We start from the raw sequence: 25567 nt of genomic DNA on the forward strand, positions 1-25567 counted from the left end.
TGCTTCACAGGATATACTGTAAAATGGATTGTCTATGTATTTTGAGGGCAAAACGTGACAGCCAATTGCGCACAGCGGTGTCCCACATACAGTCGTGGATTGAGTGACCAATCTTTTTTTGAGGTATTATAATAATAATAATAATAATCCTTGCATTTGATATAGCGCTTTTCACGTCGGGAGGACGTCCCAAAGCGCTTCACAGAACACACTGTAAAGTGAATTGACTGTATGTTTGTGGGCGAACGCGGCAGCCAATTGCGCACAGCAGTGTCCCACAAATAGTCGAAGATTGAAAATGAAAATTGTATTTTTTTTGGATTTTGGAGGGACTATTATTTAGCTCTGTGTGGAGTAAGGAAACTTGCCCAAGGTTTCGCCCTCTGCCTGGAATTGAACTCAGGTCTCTCACTTGCAAAGCGAGTGCTCTAACCACTGAGCTACAGGACTCCACTAATATGTTATATGTTATCCCTGGAAAGCAATCCGTGAATCGACTTAACAACTGGGTTCCTACTTACTGCTCGGTAAATATCCTACCCGGGAATCAAACCCTATATTAATATTAGACACAACAACAACAAAATTAAATTTGTAAAGCGCCTTTCACGTTGGGGGGACGTCCCAAGGCGCTGGACAGACAGTGTTTCGGACCCATTATTAGCAATAGGTTGGTGGGAGCCAAGGCTTGGGGACCCCAGAGTGTGAATTGGGGTAACTGCTGGAGTCTAACCAGCTAAAACCACATAGTTTATCCAGTGGGAATAATCCTGAACCGACCTCACCTGTCATCGGGGCTCTGGCAAACAAAAATATCTCTATCTCAGCGATCGGGGAAAAACAACCCTGAATATCACCATAACAAAACGTCACGTTTTAGAGATTTAGTAGTTGGAAAGTGCCAGACTCATCCCTCTGTGATGTGTTTGCCAGCTCACATAGCCATCCTCTTGTGGATTTACTTTCTAGATGTCTGCCTGTGTTTTGACAAGATATCTCATCGCCCCCTGAGCCTCCAACATATTATAATGGTGATGAAAAGCTTTTCGTACCTGCACCAAGTCTGATTATTATGCATTTCTCCTAAACCCCGAATGTCGGTCTGTCTCTCCCTCGCTCTCATGCTCCATAACTAGAGGGCGTTCCTGAAACCTTCACGGTTATTACTGGTAATCTGCCTCGGAGCTAAGAGAAGTTTTCTTCACGTTAAAACTGGTTGTCAGATACCACTGAAGGTTAAAGATCCCATGGCACTGGTTCGGGATGCGTTGACCAGTTTGGGCTACCAGGCAATAAAATCCTTGGCTTTAGGCAGGCCGGATGCCCAGGGGATTATCTGGCACTCTCGCTCGCTGGTTCTGTTTCCAGTTACAGGATGGTGTTCTGTCTTGCCAGGAGCTGGAATTAAATTTTCCACCCAGTGTCTCTCCGCTGACATTGCCACAGTCTGGCTTTAGCCACGCCACCCAGGAATGTGATAGCAATCACTGCCGTCCGCCTGGCCGAGCTCGCAGTTTATTAATAGTCCTTGCATTTGATACAGCGCCTTATCACATTGTTGAGACATCTCAAAGCGCTTCACAGAATATACTGTAAAGTAGATTGTATTTTGTGGGGGACACATGACAGCCAATTGCACACAAATGGTCGTGGATTTAGTGACCCAATTGTTTTTAAAAATCCCTGGGCAAGCGATCCCCCAATCAACTCGCAACGGGCTCCTACTTACTGCGAGGTAAACAGAGGCGTGTGGAGTAAGGAAAGTTCTGTGCCCGGGAATTGAACCCAGGTCGTTGTGAGGCGAGTGCTCTAAACCACTGAGCTACAGGACTGCACGTTTAATAACTTGTCCGTGTGACGGACGTGGCGTGATGTTACTTGGAGGGCGATTTTGACGGCATTTATTTGGTCGCCTCTTTCAGATGAAGAAACAGCTGGCTACCGAGGAGGCGGTTTCCAACGACGTGGTGGGAACGGCACACATCGAGGGGACAGCGATCAACCTGTTTACATACGCTGACAACGAAGACCGAGCTGGGAGGTTTAACAAGTGAGTACTGGAAGCGCTCGAGCACACTCGAGGGTTAACAAAGAGAATAAAAAACAGAGCCATAGAAATGTACCATAAAATAATAATACTAATAATAATCCCTGCCTTTGATATGGCGCCTTATCACATCGTTGCGTCGTCTCAAAGCTCTTCACAGAATATATTAGTAAGTGGATTGACTGTGTATTTGTGGGCGAAACGCGGCAGCCAGTTGCGTACAGCAGCGTCCTACAAATAGCCGTGGATTTAGTAACCAAATTATTTTTTTGGAGGGATTATTATGCAATCGACTGACAACCAAGTTCCTATTCATTGCTGGGTAAACCGAGGAGTTTGGGGTATGGAAACTTGCCTAACGAACCCGGGTCCTCTCGCTTGTGAGGCAAGCTCGCTAACCACTACGCTACGAGACTCCTCTTTGTTAAGGTTTAACCAAGGAAAAGAGAAAAAAAGCATAGCACTGCAGATGTTTACATAACAGTAGAGGGCCATTTGCCCATGATCGCCTCCACTGGCTCCCCATCCCCCAGAGGATTGATTTCAAGATCCTCATCCTCACCTATAAGGCCATTCACGGCCTTGCTCCCTCCTACCTCTCTGACCTACTATCCCCCTACCTACCTGCCCGTACCCTCCGTTCCTCTGGCTCCGGTCTGCTCCACGTCCCCCGCCCCAACCGCCCTACCATCGGTGGTCGGGCCTTCAGCCTCTCAGCCCCAAGGCTCTGGAACTCCATCCCCCAGTGCCTTCGCCGCCTCCTCCCTCTCCTCCTTCAAGGCCGGTCTCAAAACCTTTCTCTTTGACCGAGCCTTCAGCTCCCCTCTCGACTCTCTTCCCCCTCCTCGCTCCCTCCCTTCCCTCCCCTCACCCTGACCATTTCCTCCCTCCTCGCTCCCTCCCTTCCCTCCCCTCCCCTGAACATTTCCCCAATGCTCGGGTCCTGACCCAACTGTGCAGCGCCTTGGGACGTCCTCCTGACGTGAAAGGCGCTTTATAAATGGAATCTTGTTGTTGTTGATGTCTGTGCAGGCTCCCTCAAGAGCAATCGTTTCAGTCCCATTTCCCTGCCCTTTCTCCATTACCCCTGTAGCTGACTCCTTAAGGTATTTATCCAGTTCCCTCTTGACAGCTAATCTGGATTCTGCCTCAACCACCGCTCCTGGCAGGATATTCCACATCTTAACCACTCTGTGTGTGAGAACATTCTTCCAACCTCCTCACTACTTGTTTGTTAACTATCTTAAATTGATGCCCTTTAGTCGCTGATTCACCAACCAAATTGTGTAAAATATGTCTTTGTCCATCCGTTCAAATACCTCCACTGCTACCCCTGCCATGTCTTGCAACCCTATCGACATGGCCGCTTCCTTCACTCAGCGAGCACCGGCCTGTTGCGTGTCCTTTGCCCCAGGCTCCCAGTCACTTATATGAAGCGCTTTGACGCGTCCTCCTGATGTGCAAGGTGCTGATGGGCAGGTGAGTTTATGCGTCTCATGACCATTTCCACCACTCCCTCCCTCCTCCCCTCCCTTCCTCCCTCCCTGGTGAACATCCTCCCAGGGCAGCGGCAGGAGCCGGCGGTCTGGAGGCCCCAGCGCCCAGCGCCTTTACTGCAGTCTGTCAGGAAGGCAAGCGCGTCCTTAGAGACCAACCACCAGCTCCTGCCCTGCAGATAGTGACCTGCGCCTGGGAGAAAGATTGGGAGAGAGAGGGATTGTTGAGACAATGCGGCCCGTGGACCTTTCTCAAATAGGGATTGCGACCCATGGCAGCCAAAAGGTTAAGCGTCTGAGACGCTACCCTGCGTGGAGGGCGCTATATAAGTGCAAGTTGTTGTTGTTCCTCCCTGGTCTAAACTGACACTCCAGAGCTGAAGGTGTGCTGCGTTGGCGGAGGTGCTAACCTTTGGATGAAACATTAAGCTGACGCCTCATCCTCACCATGATCACCACCAGCAACAACAAGCTCAGTTCACTCTCTGTATCGTATTGTTTTGTTGTCTAACAAGCAGAGTGGAAACAGTGGCAGTAAATCGGGATGTGGCTAATGGTGTGGTTTGTATGAATGGGATATCCTCCAGGGGCTCTGGTGAATTCCCGCTGTGTTTGAAATTGGTACCGATAGATGTGCTTGTTAATGAGGTGGCAGCGGAGGAAAGGGAGTCAGGCTCTGTGCTCTGACATGCAATGTGTATTTCCAGCAGTGAGTCCCTATTGCTAACCGCAGAGCTCATTGTAGTTTCTTCACAACGTGTCATTCTTGGCTGCTGTGTGTCGGAACCTCTGCCAAGTTGCAATGAAGAATCCCGTAGAGTAGTAATCAGCGTGCTCGCCTCGCAAGCGAGAGGACCCGGGTTCGATTCCCAGACAGGGCGAAACCTTAGGCAAGTTTCCTTACTCCATACACTTCTGTTTACCTAGCAATACGTAGGAACCCACTTGTTATTCAATTGGCAGATCGCTTTCCGGGGTTACTGATCCCTCCAAAAAAGAACAATTGGTCACTCAATTCTCAAGTGTGTGCGGGACATTGCTGTCCACAATTGGCTGCCACGTTTCGCCCACAAAAATATAGTCAATCCACTTTACAGCATATTCTGGGAAGCCCTTTGAGAAATCTGAACGACGTGATAAGGCGCTGCATCAAATGCAAGGATTATTATTATCATAAGTTAAGGCAGGGTTGAGATATTGGGAGTTTGACTGTATTTCTATGGGATGGGAGAGCGCGAGGTTAAGTTTAGGCTCAGGGAGAAGCTGGAGGAGTGTTTGAGTGCCGTTCTCCACAGAGACTTGCAGGCTTTACCTGACAGCGTTTATCAAAGCAAACGGGGTGCACCACAGGGAAATAAACGGCAGCATCGACTCTCTCATTAATCACCCAACACTTATGCTTGCGTTCAGCTCTGTTGGAGGAGAGCTGTGTGTACAGACCCCCCCATTGTTACTGTAAAAAATTCCTGGTTGGAGACCAGGCATAAATTAGAGTAAAGCCACAGCAATGTGGAGCCAGGACTCTGCAACCTTCTTGAAGAACAACACCTTATATTTATACTCGCAATTCTTCCCCGTAAAAATAATAACTGGAAACTCTATACCGAATGCGAAGCGAAGTATTTTGGGGGGTTAGTCGGCTGTCTGACACCTAGAATCATAGAATCCTACACCACAGAAAGAGGCCATTCGGCCCATCGTGCCTATGCCGGCTCTTTGAAAGAGGTACCAACTCGTCCCAGTCCCCCTTTCTTATCCCATAGCCCTGCACATTTTTCTTTTTCAAGTACATATCAAATTCTCTTTTGAAAGCTATTAGCAAAACGTCTCCAAGGGCTTCGAGGGCAATTACTGTAGTGACTGCGTATTCATCTCCAAACTCTGACGTCTAGCTTTGGTCACCCCCACTTTTAGAAAAGACCTCAGGGCAATAGAAGGAGGGGGTGCAGAGTAGATTCACTGGGATGATACAGAGGATGAGTGTTTTGGCCTATGAGTGTATTGGCCCACAATATTCTGTGAAGCGCTTTGAGACGTCTCAACGACGTGATAAGGTGTGATGTAAAATGCAAGGATTATTATCATCATAAAAAGGAGTAATCTACAGGAAAATGGAGACCAGGGAAATGAAAGGATTGCTTTTGAGGGAATCAGCACAGATACTACGGGCCTAATGGCCTTTTTCTGTACCCTCAATTTCTAGAGTTCCCCACATTCAAGACTTAGCTCTTTGACAGAGCTATGGGCCATCTTTTCCCTGCCAACACTTTTCTGCTCCCACCCCCAGGTTGGGTCCCCAGCCAGTTATGAGATGTCCTCCTCACATTAAAGGCGCGGTATAAATGTAAATTGCATTCTTTGACCGCAGGGAGTGTTTCTGTTCAGCTCTTTGGAAGCCCTGGGATTAATGGGGTTTTTTGCATCCACAAAAGCATTCCCCCTCGGGTTGTTGAAATAATATTTAATATTTTGGTTTCCACAGAAACATGATGAGAGCATTCTTCACTTCCAACCTGTTGTTCGATGTTCTTGCGGTATTCGGGGAGCTGTCTGAAGAGGTAAGTTTACCTGTGTGTGTGTGTGAGTCTGTCTGTCTGTGTCTCTGTCTGTATCGCTGTCTATCTGTCTACTCTCGTATGTTGCTATTTATGTGTTTGTGTGTATGTTGTGTGTGTTTAGTCAGGTTATGTGTTCAAGCCCCATATCAGGCCATTATTATAATAATAATAATAATCCTTGCGTTTGATATCCCAGAGAGGATCGATTTCAAGATCCTCACCCTTGCGCTCCTCTGCACCCCCCGACCTCTTTGACCTCCTCTCTCCTCAAAACAGTACCCATTGCCTTCGTTCCTCCGGGTCTGACCTCCTCCTCGTCCCCCGAGTCCTCTGCTCCACCCTCAGCGGCCGTGCCTTCAGCCACTAAGCCCCGAGGCTCTGGAACTGCCTTCCTCACTCCCTTCGCCTCACTCCCTCTCTTCCCATTTTCAGGTCTCTGCTGAAGACCTTTCTTTTCAACCGCACCTTTGGTCACCTTCCCCCCCCTCCCCCTGGCTCCCCCCCCCACTCCCCCCGGCTCCTCCCCCTCCCCCTGGCTCGGCCCTAGGATCCGTTACTGCAAAGCACTCTGAGACGCCATCTGGCGTGGAGGGCACAATAGAAATCCAAGTTACTGTTGTTGTTGATATAGAGCCTTATCATGGTTGTTGAGATGTCTCAAAGTGCTTCACAGAAAGTGAATTGACTCTATTTTGTGGACGAAACGCAGCAGCCAATTGCACACAGCAGTGTTGCACAAACAGTCCTGGATCGAAGTGGCCAAATTACAATGTTTTTTTGAGGGATTATCAGCACCAGAAAGCTTTCTGCCAATCGACTGACAACTGGGTTCCTACTTACTTCTCGGTAAGCAGAGGAGCATGTGCACAGCAACTTGCCTCAGGTTTTGCCCACACGGGAATTGAACCCGGGTCCTTTCGCTTGAATAGTGTCACGTTCATTGCCCCCCTGGACCTCAGTTTACTGCCTCATCCAAGGAGCGACACCTCTGACAATGCAAAGCACTCCCAGCACTGCACTGGAGTGTCAGCCTGGAGTATTTGAGTTCAAAATTGGTTGTTCACTTCACGGCTGTTTGTGGGACCTTTCTGTGCGCTACTTTTCCCTGGAGCGTTCGCCTAGAATGTGGGAATGTTACAATGCTGTGTTTGTGGAGTGTGCTGCATGAGTTGGCATACATTCAGCCGGCCAAGAAATCTTTTCTTAGTCAGTCAGCTGGGTGTCTGACACCTGCAGAAATACATCACCGTGCTTGAGAGTATCCAAACCAAACTACTGAGCATTCCACATTATATATGCCTTCCATTTGCCTGGAATGGAATGTGCATGCACTCTCACTCCCAGAGAGTCCCTGCTCACCCAATCCCAGAGAGTATTAATTCGCTGGTTGGCAAGAGCCAAGGCTTATGAACCCCAGAGTGTGTTGAGGGGTAACTGCTGGAGTTTAACCAGCTAAAACCGCTCAGCTTACCATTGAAGGCGCTGTCTGGCAATTTGTAACTGAATCTGTCTGCCAATCCTTCTTGTGTTGCCCATTCCTCACAATCGTCGCTCTGTGTGAAGTAATGTATTATATCGACAGAAGCCTTAGAGACGCAATAATAGTAATAATAATAATCCTTGCATTTGATATAGCGCTTTTCACGTCGGGAGGACGTCCCAAAGCGCTTCACAGAACACACACTGTAAAGTGAATTGACTGTATATTTGTGGGCGAACGCGGCAGCCAATTGCACACAGCAATGTCCACAAACAGTCGTAGATTGAAAATGACCAATTTATTATTGTTTTTGGGGTTTTGGAGGGATTGTTATTAGGCTCTGTGTGGAGTAAGGAAACTTGCCCAAGGTTTCGCCCTCTGCCTAGAATTGAACTCAGGTCTCTCGCTTGCAAAGCGAGTGCTCTAACCACTGAGCTACAGGACTCCACGCAATGGTTGATTAATCTTGTTTTGCAAGGGTGGTGCTAGCGATACCCATGTATAAATCAGCCATGGATGCATTCAGCCTCCGTTTCATAGAATCATAGAATTATACAGCATAGAAGGAGGCCATTTGGCCCACTGTGGCTGTTCCGGCTCTTTGAAAAGAGCTATCAAATTCAATTCCACTCCCCCGCTCGCTCCCCATAGCTCTGCAAACTTGTCCTTCCCAAATAATTATCTACTTCTCTCTTAAAAGTTGTTATTGAATTGGCTTCCACCGGCCTTTCAGGCAATGCATTCCAGATCCCAACAACTCACTGTGTGAAAACATTTCTCCTCACCTCCCATCTGTTTCTTTTAACATTTAAATCGGTGTCCTCGGGTTACTGACCCACCCAACCAGTAGAAATAGTTTCTCCTTGTTCACTCTATCGAATCCCCTCATAATGTTGAAAACTTCTAAAGTCTCCTCTTAACCTTCTCTGCTCCAAGGAGAATAATCCCGGCTTCTCCGGCCTCTCCTGATAACTGAAGTCCCTCATTCCTGGTACCATCCTGGGAAATCTCCTTTGTACCCTCTCCAATGCCTTGACATCCTTCCTAAAGTGTGGGGCTCAGAACTGAACACAGTCTCTCGCTGAGGCCTAACCAGTGTTTTACATAAAGGTTCATCATAACTTCCTGACTTGTGTATTCTATGGCCCTATTTATAAAGCCCAGTATCCCGAATACTTTTTTAACAGCTTTATCTTCCTGTCCTGTCACCTTCAAAGATTTACTGATGTGAACCCCCAGGTCTCTCTATTCCTTCACCACCTTTAGGATTGTACCATCAGATTATATCGCCTCTCCTCATTCTTCCTCCCAAAACGCATCACTTCACATTTCTCCACATTAAACTTCATCTGCCACGTGTCTGCCCGTGTTACCAGTCTGTCTATGTCCATTTGACGTCTGCTACTATCTTCCTCACTGTTTACTACTTTTCCAGATTAGTATCATCTGCAAACTTGGAAATTGCAATCCCTATACACAAATTCAGGTCATTTATATGACGCTTGAGCCCGTACGGTGTCCTGTAGCTCAATGGTTAGAGCTCTCGCCTTGCAAGCGAGAGACCTGGGTTCATTGCCAGGCAGGGCAAAACCTTGGGAAGTTTCCTTACTCCACACGACTGATAATAATCCCTCAAGAAAAAAAAACAAATAAACCCAATAATTTGGTCACTCAATCCACAACTGTTTGTGGGACGCTGCTGTGTGCAATTGGCTGCCTCGTTTGCCCCACAAAATACAGTCAATTCACTTTGCAGTGTATTCTGTGAACAATAACAATGCAACAACATTTCATTTATAGAGCGCCTTTCACGCTGGACGTCCCAAGGCGCTGGACAGTGAAGCGCTTTGAGTTGTCTCAACGACGTGATAAGGCGCTATATCAAATGCAAGGATTATTATTAATATTAAGTGTGAGAGCATTTGACATGCGATAAGTCTGAAATTGAATTTCAGTGCAAATGTCCTGGATAAAGTGGCCTATTTTTAAAGTTAATATATCCATTTGATGTATTTAAACAAAATACTTTTGCAGCTTTGAAAGGCTGTCATGTGCACTGTGGAAAAAGAACGCTGTTTTTTTAAAGTGTTCTGGAGGAGAAAAACCCAATTCAGCCCAGGCTGGTAACCCACCAAATACTTGTGTGTTTTCCTGCCCTGTGTTTTGTCGGCAGCAAGCTCCCTGATGTAATGACACATTCTTAGTTTGCACAGCAAAAAAGTGGGCTTCAAAAAAGGAGCAATATAATAACAATCCTCACATTTAACACAACAGCTTACAGTTGCATGGCGTCCTTCTCGCGGGACCGTGTCTCGCAGCGCTTAAATACAGCGCCTTTCATGTTGGAAGGATGTCTCAAAGCGCTTCACAAGATTTTACTGTCAGTTGTACTGAGTGTGTATTTTTGGAGGCAAACCCTGCAGCCAATTTGCACACAGCAACAGCCCACAGATGGCCATGAAGCAGATGACTTATTTTATCCATTGGGTTGACGGCCAGGGGGAGAGAGAGAGAGGGGGGGACACCCTTGTGGGTCATTGCTCCATGTCCCTCACGCTGCCCTTCCCACTATCGGCTGTCAGGCCTTCAGCCTTTCTGAGCCCTTTGTAACTCCATCCCGCGGTCCCTCTGCCTCGCTCCCTCCCTCGCCTCCTTCAAGGCCCGTCTCAAGATCCTCCTCTTGGTCTTCGCCTTCGGTCACTCTTCTACCCCCACTCTCCCTGTCCTCCATCCCTCCTGATCCCAACCCCCAGCTCGGCTCCAAATCCCTGACTGTCCAGCGCCTTGGGACGATCTCCCAACGTGAAAGGCGCTGTGTAAGTGTAATTTGTTGTTGTTGTAAAATGTAAATTTGTATCCTTGTACAGGGTGGCCAAAAAGTCATGATACCATTTATTTTAATAATAATTAATATAAGATATATATATATCTTATATTATATCGGAGTCCTGTAGCTCAGTGGTTAGAGCACTCGCTTTGCAAGCGAGAGACCTGAGTTCAATTCCAGGCAGAGGGCGAAACCTTGGGCAAGTTTCCTTACTCCACACAGAGCCTAATAATAATCCCTCCAAAACCAAAAACAATAATAAATTGGTCATTTTCGATCTACAACTGTTTGTGGGACATTGCTGTGCGCAATTGGCTGCCGCGTTCGCCCACAAATATACAGTCAATTCACCTTACAGTGTCTTCTGTGAAGCGCTTTGGGACGTCCTCCCGACGTGAAAAGCGCTATATCAAATGCAAGGATTATTATTATTATTATTATATCATAATTTCTTTAAGACTTATTAGATACTGTAATGGTATCACAACTTTTTGGTCGCTCTGTATTAAAGATTCACAGATTGGCTTTGCAAAGAGCTGGACACGTGAAATAAAATCTTTGGCCCTCCGCCAGATTCCCATCGCCTTGTTCTCAGGTGCCCTGATCTGTATGTGAACACGATACAGCATGTATTCGCTAGCCTGCAGAGGTCGAGTGCACAGGGTTTATTAAGTGAAGCAGCCACTTTTAAAGCCTTGTTGAAAGAATCGAGCTCTGTGCTCTGTGTTGCAGCTTTGCCGGGCAACATTGCTCTGTGACAATAGTCCCTCAGACTGCTATAACACTACTCTGCCCTTTCAGAGGAGGTCACTGATCGACAGATGGAAATGAGGTTGGCCACGGAGGTTAGGCTTTCAACTCAAGCTGATTCACAGCCTCCCATCTGTTTGGCATCGCACATCTTCAGCTCTGCTCTTGCAGCCTGAATCCTAACACCTCGCTTCTCCTTATTACCTCTTGCGCATCGCAGTCTCTCGATACAACCGCAACACAACAAATTACATTCACACAGTGCCTTTTACGTCGGGAGGATGTCCCGAGGCACTAGACAGTTAAAGGTTTCCACCCGAGCTGTGGGTTGGGATCAGAGAGGGATAGAGGGCAAGGGAAGGAAGAGGGAAGATGACCGAAGATGTGGTTGAAGAAGAAGGTCTCGAGACGGGTCTTGAAGGAGTCAAGGGAGGGGGTGAGGCAGAGGGGCTCCAGGATGGCGTTCTAGAGGGTGGGGGCATATCTTTACAACTCTCTGTGCTAAGAATTGCTTTCTGTCCTTTCTAACTGTCTTGGCTCTGATTTTCAGCCTGTGCCCCCTTGCAATGGAATTTACTTGAAGGGAGAGAAGTACAACAGTGCAGTGCTTTGTGAGTTGCCACCTCTCTTTCCTGGCTCGCTAACCACCACTTCATATCCTTGCTGCCTCTTTCAGATCAGACGCTATATTTTACAGTATCCACACAGACTTTGCAATCCACAAATACCTTCCTGGCTGATTTCAGTCTTCCATCCATTGAATGAATTCTCCTTTGGGGAAGGGGGAGGTGGAGGAGGGATGTAGGCATTGAACTTGCTCCAAGGTGACATGCTCAGCAAAGGAATGTCGGAATCGAGTCAACCCTCTGTGGCAGTCTCGGTAATACGGTTCCTCAGATGGGTCCGCAGTACACCAGGACACTGCTGATGACAGCACAGCCAGACTGGCTGATCAGCCAGATTTAGAGGCGCAGACAAGTCACTGGGAACAGGGATTACATTACAGTGCAATTTACATTTATAGAGCGCCTTTCATGTCTCAAAGCACTTAGACTCTTCCCACTTGACTCCTGTTAACTCTGCAAGCCAAAGTCTTAACGGGTAAGGGTGGTTGAACGGGACGTTTGACAGATAAACAATGCAGATCTCCCACCCCCACCCCGAGCTGATTTATTTGTCAGCTGGTTAGACTCCAGCAGTTACCCCATCATACACTCTGGGGTCCCCAAGCCTCGGCTCTTGCCAACCTGCGCCTAATACTTTCCGGAATTAGGTAAACAGGATGTGTCCCTCCAGGGAGAGAGAGCGCATTCCATTCCAACAATCTCTCTCTGGGATTTCCATGTGTATGTGGGAGGTGTGGGATTCTCAGCTCGGTTTGGAGACTCTCAAGCACGGTAATGGGTTTCCACGTGTATCAGACACCCGGCTGAGCAAAACAAAAAGGGAAGAATCATAGAATCATAAATGGATTATGAAACCTTTATGTGGCAGTTTGAGATGTTATAGGCAACATGTCAAGCAAGAGGACCTGGGTTCGATTCCCACAAATTGTATAGTCAATTCAATTACAGTATATTCTTTGAAGCACTTTGAAGCATCTCAACGACGTGATAAGGTGCTATCAAACGCAAGAATTATTATTATTATTGACATTATGGCTGTTTGTGGGACATTGCTATGCACAAATTAGCCTACAGACAGTTATAGGTATTTCCTGTGAAGTGCTTTGAGATGGCTCTATGACGTGATATGGCGCTATATCAAATGGAAATGTTGTCATAATATTTTTCGGCTCACTGCACCACGCAAAAAGACCAGATGGAATATTGCGTCATTGGGTTAAATTGCTGTGACTCACTGTTTGCGAAAGAAACACTCAAAATGGAGTGCAGTGAAGCAAATTCCTTCCTCAGTGATGGGCCAGAAATAAGATTGTGATTCACGTGATGCCAATGTTTATTATTCGCAGACAATAATTCCTCTCTTTCATTCCCCCCCACCTTACCATCCCCATGTCGTTAATAATCTATCGCGTGTGTTAAAGGCCATAATTTAGAAAGTGCTGTAGGGAGGAAAGTGATACAGTAATTAGATTTAAGCTCCTCAATCTTATGCTTTTAATGTTCTCCTTAGGGGTTCATTGTTGCACAATTGATGTAATTGAGAGTAATTCAGGTTGAATTATATTACCAAGGGAGTCCCAGCATGCTCCCTTTTAAGGTTGAACCGATTAAACCGAGTTCTTTTGGCTTATTCCAGTGGGATGTTGAAAATTCCGTGCCACAATGTCAAATTGGAGCAGCAAATTCCCCCATTTAAGGGTGTCAGCCGGCTTCTGTGGCGGCATTCTTGTCCATTTTTGGTTAGCCTGGTGTCTGGCACATGCTTAAGAGCATCCAAACCAAACAGAGTTCCATGTATCCCACCTAGACATGGAAATTCCAGAGATATCTTTTGGAATGGAATATGCACTCCCTCCCTGGAGGGACACATCCTGTTTACCTAACTCCGGAAAGTATTAGGCGCAAGTTGGCAAGAGCCAAGGCTTGGGGACCCCAGAGAGCGTGTTGGGGTAGCTGCTGGAGTCTAACCAGCTAAAACTGCACAGCGTGCCGTTGGTATCACTGTCTGGTAAGCTTTCCCACCGCTTGTCTCCCGAGTCACATCAGGACTTTGAACTCACTGTTGAAGCCAAGACAGTGCTGGGGAAAGCGTTGCATTGTCAGAGGTGCCTTCCTGCATTGGAGACCGTAAACCCAGCGCCTGTCTGTCTGCCTGTTCAGGTGGATGTTAAAGATCTTGTGTTGCTGTTCAGACACCGCTTACCTCCCCAGCAAGGAGAGTCACGAGGTCTATAAACTTGATCAGTCCAGTTGTGAGTTTTGAAAACACTCTCATCACCTCTGTAATTGTATTCGTGAAATGCAAGTTCTTACGTCTTGATGTTAATTGGCAACTAATGTCAGGTCTGAGTTGTCTTCTCACAAGACTGAAGAGCCTCAGCTTGTCTAATCATCGCTCACATCTCATTCCTCTATCATGGGGATCATCCTTGTTTCTCTCCTGAACTGACTCTAGGGCCAGGAGTCCCTTACGTCACTGTTCAGCCCCCTTATTCTTCCTGCTCTTGCACTTTCTCTCCATCTGCAAAAAAGCTATCACTCCAGCCTTTCAGTCAACATCTTTAAATTCTCTTTCCCAACTTCTGCTCGTCATTGCCCATTACCTTTAAAGTTGTTTATTGATCAGCATTGGTGTGAGGGGTAAGGGGTACACAGAAAAAAAGTAAATACCTAATAATAGTAATAATCGTTGCATTTGATACAGCATCTTATCACATCATTGAGAGATGTCAAAACGCTTCAGAATATACTGTAAATTGGATTGACTGTATTTTGTGGGGGAAACACGGCAGCCAATTGCGCACAGCAGTGTCCCACAATCAGTCGTAGATCAATTTTTTTTTGGAGGGATTATTACCCCTGGAAAGCGACCCGCCATTCGACTAACAACTGGGTTCCTACTTACTGCCAGGTAAGCAGAGGCGTGTGGAGTAAGGAAACTTGCGTAAAGTTTAGCCCTGCCCGCGAATCAAACCAGGTCCTCTCGCTTGTCAGGCGAGTGCTCTATCCACTACGCTGCAGGGCTCTGACATCCAGACCCACCAATGAGCAGGCCGTGGGCCAAATTGTGAAAATAACACGTTTCTGAGAGTCCAGGCTCTCAAGGAAAACATGATATTTCTGTCATGAGCTCATCATTTCTTTACGATCTCAAAACATTACGTAAACGATGTTGATATAATTATCCCACCTGAGCAGTTGCTTAAGTTGGCAACGCTCATTAACAGCTACTGCTGACTGGGTCCAGACCTGCTTCATGTTCCCTTCCAGCGGTGGGCGGGCTTTCAGCCTTTCTGCCGATCGCTCTCTGGAACTCCATCCCAGAGACCCTCCAACTTGCTACCTCACCTCGTTCAATGTCTGTCTCAAGACCTACCTCTTTGACCAGGCTTTCTGTCATCATTCACCACCTCGGCCTTACACCCTACTCAGGTGATCAAGCAGTTTGGGATGTCCTCCCGACCTGCTGTTTAAAAGCGTTATATACACTTGTCTACAAATCCCTTCAAGCCCAGGTACTTCCCTACCTCTCGAACCTGCTTACTCCCCACTCCACCAACCTCCGTCTGGTTGGCTCCCTCACCCTGCTCAGTCAACCCCTCCACCTTGGCCCATTCCCCATTTTCGGATCACGCCTTAAGATCTTCCTCTTCGGGTGTGCCTATAGTCAACTCCAACCCGCTTGGCATCAGGCTCCGCTGTTGTTAAGCACTCTGAGACGCTCCCCTGAGTGAAAGGTGCTATATAAATGCAAGTTGTTCTAAAAGTAATTGCATTGGTTAGAGTACTTGCTTCGCAAGGGGAGAACCTGGGTTCGATTCCCGAGAGGGTGAAACCTTATGCAAGTTTCCTTACTCCACATGTCTCTGTTTACCTAGCAGTAAGTAGGAACCCGGTTGTTAGTCGATTGGCAGATCACTTTTCCGGTGGTAATAATCCCTTCAAAAGAAATAATAATCATTTTGTCACTCAGTCCACAAATATTTGTGGGACACTGCTGTGAGCCACAAATTACACAGTCAATTCACTTTACAGTATATTCTGTGAAGCGCTTTGAGTCATATTGACGACGTAATAAGGTGCTATATCAAATGCAAGGATTATTATTGTTGTATTCAGATAATTGCTTGCAGCTAGGAAGCAGTGGAGGGTAGAGAGGGAGAGCTCAGTTGATGTAATATAAAATCACAAGGCCAAAACACAAGTGGTTTCCAGTCTAACTTGCTATAAATCCTCAGAGATGCATTTAGCTGCCTGGGTACCTGCTCACTTATATCACATAATACCTTGTATAATTCATAATAGATCTATAATAGCTTCATGTTGCCAGAGAAGGGGGTGGGGGAGAATCATACAGAGCAGCTTATAATAAGATTGGCGTGCTGTGTGTTTACAGGGTGAATAACTCATTGTGCAGGGCAATTGCTCTAGAATCTTAAAAGTAGGTACAGCGATCGCCAAGGAAATTCCTCTGCAGAAGAGAAAGCTGGAACAACACGAGCAGCGCAGGAAAGGAGAGCTCCTGCTTTTCTGTTACTCTAGAATTTGCGTTGTATTGTATAAGGACTGGATGATTACTTGGAGCTAGGAAGCAGTGGAGGCTAAAGAAGGAGGGAACTTAGCTGATGCAATATAATTTGGGGGGTTTGGTGTATGGAGTCCTGTAGCTGCAGCCATCTTGGTTAAAGACCTCGCTGGGCACAATTGACTGCCGCGTTTCGCCCACAAAATATACAGTCAATTCACTTTACAGTGTATTCTGCGAATCTCTGAGACATCTCAACGACGCGACAAGGCTCTATGTCAAATGCAAGGATTATTATTATATTCAGAAGCACGACCCATGTTCTCATCTGATGCCTGTGGGGGGGTGGGGGGGGGGTGGTGTTGGGTGGTAGTTCAATCCTTCCATCCTGCAGAACGACTTTGGCAAACGTGGCCAAACTAACTTGGACTCTAAGCAACTGCTCTGCACAATGAGTTAGTCACCTTGTAGGGCTCAATTCATCTTGGAATACGGCCATCAGTGATATAAACATCCTTCCTAATGTTCTTGGACAATAAGGCAGGCCCTTAAAACACATTATCCCAGCTCCCCAGGTCACCACGGTTTCTCCTCTGCACGTTATGTGAGGCAGTCCAGTTCACTTTATATCCAATTTACAAAGGGTGTTGTGCCAATGTTGACGCCAACATCCGCCATTGGCAGGCAGGGCAGCCTTCTCACTCACCTGGTACCAAATCTAACTGCTCCCCTGCAAAATAGCGTGAGTCCACAATGCACAGAACAGGCTGTGCCCGAGTATCTTGAACGTGTATTCTGTCAGAACATCAGCCTAACTCTGTGGGTAGTGCTCTTGCCTCTGTGTCAAAGAAATACAATGCAAAATACATACGAAAATATGAAATGCTGGACGATAAAAGACCAAGTTCCATCTAGTTCACCATCCACCTCCCTGGCGGTCACATGCACACATGTCCCAAACTACCTAGGTGCTGCATCCCATAATATTATTTCCCAAAAGAAAACTATCTAACCGGCGTTTGAAAGAATCAACACTTCCTACTTCAGTCGTCTTCCCTAGGAAGCCTGTTCCACAGGGTCACTGTTCGCCCACTGAAATAGTGTTTGCGTAGATTTGAGGAACTGGATCAAAGGCTTCACTGAAATCCAGATATACAACATTCACAGCCTTACCTTTATCAAGCTTCCTCGTCACACGTCAAAGAAAACCAGTAAATTAGATTGGCAAGACCTTCCCTTCATGAACCCATATTTGCTATCATTTATGATTTTATTTCTGTCCAGATCCTCCATGATTTTATCCACAATGGACATCAAACTTACTGGTCTGTAGTTTCCTGGGTCACTTTTGTTACCCTTCTTAAAAATAGGAGTAGCGTCTGCCTTTCTCCAGTCCCCCGGCACCTCTCCAGTGATTTTTGAAAGATTTGTACCAGCGTTTCTGTGACTTCCTCCCATAGTGCCTTAAGGATCCTCAGATGCAATTACCTTGTCCCTGAGGTTTATTTACCTTGAGTTTACACAGCTGTTTGGCAACCATGCTGGTAGTGATATGAATAGTGTTGCAACTTTTCTCTGTGACATCCTTGAGTTCTCTTTCCAGATCAGATAAGTTAACCATCTCCTCCCGTCTCCGGTCGTTACCCGTAAAGACTGATGCAAATACCTTATTTAGCACTACTGCAGCCTGTACTTGTCATGTTGTCTCCTGAACCAACCCTCAGTGGCCCTATTCCATTGTTTATTTTTCTTCTACTCTTAATGGAACTAAAAAACTTATTGTTATTATCCTTCACATCTCTTGATATGTTCAGTTCAAAGCTTTTCATTGCCATTCTGATGCCTATTTTATTATTGCATAAATGTAATACAACTTATATTTATGTAATAATAAAAATCCCTCTTTGATTTTGTGTCTTATCAGGACTTTGAGACGTCTGAAAACGCTTCACAGAAGATATTGTAAATTGAATTGACTGTGTATTTTGTGGGAGAAATGTGGCAATCAATTGTGCACAAAAGTGTTCCACAAACAGTCGTGGATTGAGTGACCAATTTTTTTGAAGGGATTATTACCCTTGGAAAGCGATCCTCCAATCGCCTACCAGGTTCCTACTTACTGCGAGGTAATCAGAGGCGTGTGGAGTACGGAAACTTGCTTAAGGTTTTGCGCTGGCTGGGAATCGAACCCGGGTCCTCCCGCTTGCGAGATGAGTGCTCTAAATACTGAGCTACGGGACTCCATGAGCTCCTTTCATGTCAGAAGGACGTCTCAAAGCGCTTCACACATTCGACCAGGCAACCGAGCTTGCTGGAGAGCTGGGAAGGAAAGATGACTGAGTGCCGTTAAAGAGATAGATGTTGAAAAGTGGGAAGGAATTGGCTGGGTCCGGTGGGGGCGATGATAGAGACCGACCGGTGTGTTGCGTAACAGGAGGTCAACTCCAGAGGGGGTGAGGGTGAGAGGCAGGCAGTGTTCTGACGAAGGAAAAGGCTGCCCTGAGCCCAGGACCAGTTGTGAAGTTTGCCCAAGGTTGCATATTGACTGTGCGAGCCTAATGAATGGCCAGGGGGGTGGATGGAATCAGAGCCGGTGTTGAGATTTAGCTGAGGAAATCGAGACTTATCCAGGGCTTTATTGTCTGACACACAGAACAGGGGACTGTCTTGGAATCCAGTGTAACGGTTGTGTTTTGTAGGCAAATACAGCAAGCCATTCGCGCTGGCGAGACCCACTGAGGTGAACAACAATCCTTGCGTTTCGCCCTCAAATTAAACAGTCATTTCACTTTACAGTATATTCTGCGAAGCTCTGTGAGACGTCTCGAAGATGTGATAAGGCGCTATATCAAATGCAAGGATTATTAACAACAACAACAAAATTACATCAACCTAGCCTATGAGCGCAAAGTCCCAGTGTGGGGGTGTTCAAACCCTTAAACCGCCACTACCTCAGGCCGCTGAAACTCTTGTTCATGCCTTCATCACCTCCAGGCTCAACTATGCAAACGCCATGCGTGTCGGCCTTCCCAACCCCTCCCTCCACAGCTGCAGATAATCCAGAACTCTGCAGCCCGTGTCCTCTCCCACACCAAACTCCGTGACCCCATCTCCCCCACTCTCGCCCGACTCCATTGGCGCCCTATCCTTCAGAAGATCCAGTTCAAGATCCTGGTCCTCACATACAAAGCCCTCCATGGCCTCACCCCACCCTACCTCTGCGACCTCCTAACCTCCTACCAACCCGCCCGTTCCCTCCGCTCAGTCGGCTCTGGCTGCTCAACGTCCCCCGACCCACCCGCCCCACCATTGGCGGGAGCGCCTTCAGCCACTCTGCCCCCAACCTCTGGAATTCCATCCCCTAATCACTCCGACTCACCCCCTCCTTAGCCTCCTTCAAGTCCCACCTCAAGACCCTCCTCTTCGACCATGCCATCGGTCACCACCCCTTCCCCTCCCTCCCTTCTCCCTCCCTGACCCCAGCTCGGGTCTGAAATGCTATAAAGGCAAATGCAATCTTGTTGTTGTTGTAAACTTCTGACCCAAGTAAAGTCCTGTGGTGTATTGGTTAGAGCACTCGCCTTGCAAGCAAGAGGACCCGGGTTTCCTTCCCGGGCGGGGCGAAACGTCAGGCAAGTTTCCTTACGCCACACACCTCTGTTTACCGAGCAGTAAGTAGGAACCCGGTTGTTAGACGATCGGTGGATCATTTTCCTGGGGGTAATAATCCCTTCAAAAATAAAATAATAATTTGTTCACTCAATCCACGGCTGTTTGTGGGACAGACGCTGCTGTGCACAATTGACTGTTGCGTTTCGCCCACAAAATGTACAGTCAATTCACTTTACAGTGTATTCTGCGAAGCGCTTTGAGACGTCTCCAAGTCGTGATAAGGCGCTGTATCAAATGCAAGGATTATTATTATTATAATATATATATACACACACATTGGGACTTGAAGTCAAATTAATATAATTTATAACTTTTTTTGTTACAAAAGCAAAAGTAGATTTAATCACAGTGGATCCAGTTTATTTGTTTCCTGGTTTACTTCCAAAGCATTGCCCCCCCCCCCTCCCGCCTCCCCCGCCTCTCCCCGCCTCTCATTGCCTTCACCAGTTTGAGTGAGACCAAGAAACAAAGAAAAGGTTTGTTTCAAAGCGAAACAAAAGGAGCGCATTGTACTGTATCTCCAAATCGCAACCCCCTTTTTCCTCGTCACTTTTTCCAGTTGTCGTTGGCTCTCTCTCCCTCTCTTCTCTCCCCCTCCCCCTCTCTCTCTCTCTCTCTCTCTCTCCCCTTCCCCCTCTCCCACCCCCCACCCCTTTCTCTCGCTCCCCACCACTTCACTCGCCCCCCCTCTCTCTTTCTCTCCCCCTCCTGCTCTCTCTCCTCTTCTCTCCTTTTCTCTCTCTCCCTCTCCACTTCCTCCTCTCTCTCCATCCCCATTTCTCCCTCGCTTTCCTTCTCTTTCTCCCGTTCTCCTGCCCTCTCTCTTTCCCTCTTCTCTCTCTCCTGTCCCCATCTCTCTCCCTCCTCTCTCTCTCCTCCCAGACCCCTCGAGGACCATTCCTGGAGGTTGGGTAAGGGGGAATTTCTCAGAGTAAATGAAGGGGGTCCGCTGTAAGGAGACCAAGATGTGTTGACTGATTACTGTGTAAATAACCGGTCCCCAAGGGTGTTGGATGGAAGCCATTTAACCCATGGGAAGAAGATGGCAGCAAATGCATGTTTAATATAATTATTTGGCTCAAGAGATTTGGAATAGATGTTGTTTTCCTTCAAAAATTATTGGGCAATACAACTGCTTGCTTTCCCTCCCCCTTCTCTGCCCCCCTCCCCCCCTGCCCCCCACCGGCCCGAGCCTACTCCCTCCTCTCGGTCTCCCGCATGGTGTTTTGTACTCGCCTCCTGGCTTTTCTGTGCTCAAAATCCTCCTGGGGAAGTAGGGGTGAGCGGGGTCTACTCGGAGCTGAGCTGGCTCCAAGGCTTGAGAACGGAATATGAGCCAACCCTCTGTGGCAGTCTCTAGTCCGGTTCCCGAGCCAGGCGGGTCCACAGTATTCCAGGGCACGGCCCGGCTCATCGGCAGGACCTGGAAGGAGAGAGAGTCACTGGGGGCAGGGAATCCTCCCACTCAGCTCCTGTTAACCCTGCAAGCCAGGTGTCAGCCTGGCTCAGTGGTAGCGCTCTCACCTCCGAGTCAGAAGGTTGTGGGTTCAAGCCCCACGTCAGGACTTGGAATCACATAGTCTAAGCTGACATTCCAGTGCAGTGCTGGGGATGTGCTGCCATGTTGGAGGTGCCGTCCGTATGGCCTGACTGCCTGTTTAGGTGGACTTGAAAGATCTTAAGGCATCATTGGAAAAGGGAAGGGAGTTTCTCTCTCTCGGTGTCCTGGCCAACAATCCCCCAGATAAAATCAGACACTTACTTCATGGCAGTTTGGAGGACATTGATATGCGCAAAATTGGTGCTATTTTCGCACACAAGGTACACAGTCACTTCAGTGGACAGAGAAATCCTGTGAAACAATTGAGATGTCTTCCCAAAGTGAAAGGTGCTACATCAGATGCAGGTATTGTTTGTTATAACACCATCACGGGTGCACCACTGTGGTAAAGGCCTAAAGCGAAGAGCACCCACCATTAGCACCATGTTTTCAGGGTCAACAACAACAACAACTTGCATTTATACATCATCGTTCACACGGGGTAGCGTCTCAGAGCGCTTAACAGTGGCGGAGCCTCACGCCAAGCCAGGGGGAGAGGGCAGGTAACCGTAGGCATTGTTGGGGAGGAATGTCCTCAGGCATGACAACCAAAGATAGACAGTAAAAAAAACCTTACATTTGATATAGCACATTATAACGGCGTTGAGACGTCTCAAAGCGCTTCACAGGATATACTGTAAAGTGTAGTCACTGTATGTTTGGTGGGCGAAACGCGGCAGCCAATTGCGCACAGCGGTGTCCCACAAGCAGTCGTGGATTGAGTGACCATATTATTATTATCCGCAATATTTAAATTATTTCCAGCGATGATTTAATGGTCCACTTCACCGAACACTGTATCTTGTGTCCCGATAATTGCAACCACATCAGCTAACGTGTCCTTGGGAGATTTTGTCTAGCCCATGCCGGTCAATACCTTGTCCTGAAAGAGAGTGAAAGACACAAAACATGAAATTGCATTGATATAGCGTCATTCACACAGGGGAACATCTTGAAGTGCTTAATAATGGCGTGGGACGTCCTCCCGACGTGGAAGGCGCTGTACAAATGTAATTTTGTTGTAGTTTGACACCGAGCCGGAGAGAAAAGATAGGTAATGGTGGGCACGGTCAAAGAGGAGAGTCTGAAGAGGCGGAGAGGTTGAACCAGGGAGTTCCAGACGCACATTCTTTATGTCTCTCCTCAACCTCTTTGCCGTCCGAGTGACTTTATTGTCCTTTTCTTTCCTCTAGAACATTCAACAGAAGAAATATGCAAAGTGGAAGGCAGCTTATCTCCATAACTGCTTCAAAACTGGAGAGACTCCAGTAGCTGGACCCATAGGCATTGAAGGAGTATTGTTTGGTAAGGGACGGTGTCTAATCTTATGACAACAACAATAATAATGCTTGTATTTGAAGCAGCGCCTTATCACGGCGCCTGACTGTATTTTGGGGGCCAAATGCGTCAGCCAATTGCCCACAGCAGTTTACAATATAGGCTATCAAGTGCTTTGCGATGTCTCAACGACACGATTAATCCCTTATCTTAGTGGTGAGCGCAAGGATTAAATCAAGTGCGTGGATTATTATTATATGCCCTGAACCCTTTTTTGTCCTGTTAACAGAGGCACACATAAGCTATCAGAGCGAACCATAATAACACCAATAATCCTTGCACATTGAGTCCCCTGACTTTCCGAGCTTGTAACAAGAGCACCATTGTTTGCCTGCGTCGCTCTGAGCACTGTCTCCTTTTCCATTAGCTGGCGGAGGGAACAAGTGAGTAAGTGGAATGGAACGGGGAGAGGTTACATTGTAGAGGAATGAGAAGAAGTGGCGCTGGCTAACCTGGCTTCGTTTCACTTACTTTCCTAGAAGGTTTGCTTCCACGCTGAAGTTTTTTTTTGGGGGGGGGGGGAGAATGTTTCCCATGTTTGCAGCTGATGTTGCTTGGCACGACGCTCTCCTCGAGAAACAGGGCTCTCCTCAACGCATAATAATAAAAATAATAATAATAATCCTCGCTTCTGATATAACGCCTGATCGCGTCTTCGAGACGTCTCAAAGCACTTCACAGAATATACTGTAAAGTGGAGTGACTGTATATATTGGGCGAAATGAAGCAGCCAAATGCGCACAATAGTGTCTCACAAACAGTTGTGGATTGAGCGACCAAATTATTTATTTTTATTAAGGGATTATTACTCCCAGAAAAGTGATCCACCAATCGATTAACAATCGGGTTCCTACTTACTATTAGGTAAACAGAGGTGTGTGGAGTAAGGAAACTTGCCTAATGTTTCTCCCCGCCCGGGAATCGAACCTGGGTCCTCCCACTTGTGAGGCGAGCACACTAACCACTACGCTACAGGACTCCACATGGGATTCTCTCTTGAGTGGCTCCGGCCTCCAGCAAATCCCTCGGCCCCTCCGCTCCACCATTGCCGGCAGTGCCTGCTCCGCCACTATCAAGAGCTCCGAGGTGCTGCACCATGGAGACGCTAATATAACCTTGCATTGGTAGAGTGCCTTTCATGTCAGGAAGACGTCCCAAAGCACTTCACAGGATCTACTTGAAGTATAGTGACCGACTATTTTGTGGCAAACACAGCAGACAATTTCCACAAACAGCCATGAAGTGAGTGACCAAATTTTGTTTGGAGGAGTGTTGGGCAGGACGCAGGTAGAAACTTACTTCTCTTTTCGAATAGCACCGCGGGATCTTTAATATCCTTCAGGTGAGATGTTAAGCCGAGGTCCCATCTGCCTGTTTGGGACACTGCTGTGCGCGACTGACTACAGTGTTTCGCCTAAAAATACACAGTCAATTCACTTTATAGTATATCCTGTGAAGCGCTTTGAAAAGTCTCAATGATGTGATAAAGCATAAAGAAATGCAAGGATTATTCTATATTATTATTATTAGCCGCCTGAACAGGCAGACAGGACCTCGGTTTAATGTCTCATCTGAAGGACGGCAGCTCCGACAATGCAACACTCCCCAAGCGCCGAGTTGCAGCATCAGCTTAGACTGTGTTTCCAAGTCGCGACCTGGGGGCTTGAACCCACAATCTTCCGACTCAGAGGCAAGAGAGCTACCACTGAGCCAGGCTGACACAGTTATTGTTAAATTATTTGAAATAATGAGTGATGAAATGTTTTATCTGCTGCAGAAGATGAAGAACATGAACCTTCCACCTCCGGTGGTGGCCCTCAGTACACGATTGACTCAAACCTCTCGGAGGATATTGCACATGAGGGGACGTTCTCCAATATCCAGGTCCCACACGGTGCCCACGCTCCAGCCAACACTCCAGCAGAGGTGCCACACCACTCAGGTACTGTACACCACACTGTTGCCAGTCTCTGCTGCAGTGTGAGTCTGTTAAGGCCTGCCAACGCTTGGGGGTGGGGGTGAGTGTGTGTGTATGTTGTCATAGAATCATAGAACGTTACAGCACAGAAGGAGGCCATTCGGCCCATCCTACCTGAGCCGATTCTTTGGAAGAGCTGGCCAATCAGTCCCACTCCCACTCTCTTTCCTCATATCCTTACAGATTTTTCCTCTTGAAGTACCTATCCAATTCCCTTTTGAAAACTATTATTGACTGTGCTTCCACCACCCTTTCAGACCGTAACAATTCTCTGTGTAAATTTTTTCTTCTCGTCTCCCCTCTGGTTCTTTTGCCAATTATCTTAAATCTGTGTCCCCTGGTTACCGACCCACCGGACAGTGTAAACAGTTTCTCCCTATCTAGTCTATCAAAACCCCTCATACTTTTGAACACCTCTATTCAATCTCCGCTTAACCTTCTCTGCTCTAAGGAGAACAATCCCAGTCTCTCTAGTCTCTCCACATAACGTAAGCCCCTCATCCCTGGTACCATTCTGGTAAATCTCCTCTGCACCCTCTCCAAGGCCTTGGTATCGTATGTGGATGATAAGCGTTACAGAATAATGCCATGGGATCTTTAATGTCCACTTGAACAGGCAAAACGGAGCCTCTGTTTAACGTCTCATTCGAAGGTCGGCACTTCTGACAAT

General features: G+C 47.2%; 1 protein-coding gene across 3 annotated transcripts in view; it reads left to right on the forward strand.

Moving 5' to 3' along the window:
• Positions 1 to 25567, forward strand: part of vta1 (vesicle (multivesicular body) trafficking 1) — an 83848-nt gene that overhangs the window by 39775 nt on the left and 18506 nt on the right. For 2 of the 3 annotated variants that reach the window (XM_042333415.1, XM_042333417.1), the window contains exons 3-6: positions 1923 to 2050; positions 6026 to 6101; positions 22775 to 22886; positions 24697 to 24861. In XM_042333415.1, the coding sequence (XP_042189349.1) occupies positions 1923 to 2050; positions 6026 to 6101; positions 22775 to 22886; positions 24697 to 24861 (481 nt within the window). The remainder of the gene's footprint in view (positions 1 to 1922; positions 2051 to 6025; positions 6102 to 22774; positions 22887 to 24696; positions 24862 to 25567) is intronic. The other variant, XM_042333416.1, reaches the window with a different exon arrangement.

The sequence above is a fragment of the Callorhinchus milii genome, unplaced genomic scaffold (assembly GCF_018977255.1).
Source record: "Callorhinchus milii isolate IMCB2004 unplaced genomic scaffold, IMCB_Cmil_1.0 Scaffold3, whole genome shotgun sequence".
In the NCBI taxonomy this organism is placed as follows: Eukaryota; Metazoa; Chordata; class Chondrichthyes; order Chimaeriformes; family Callorhinchidae; genus Callorhinchus; species Callorhinchus milii.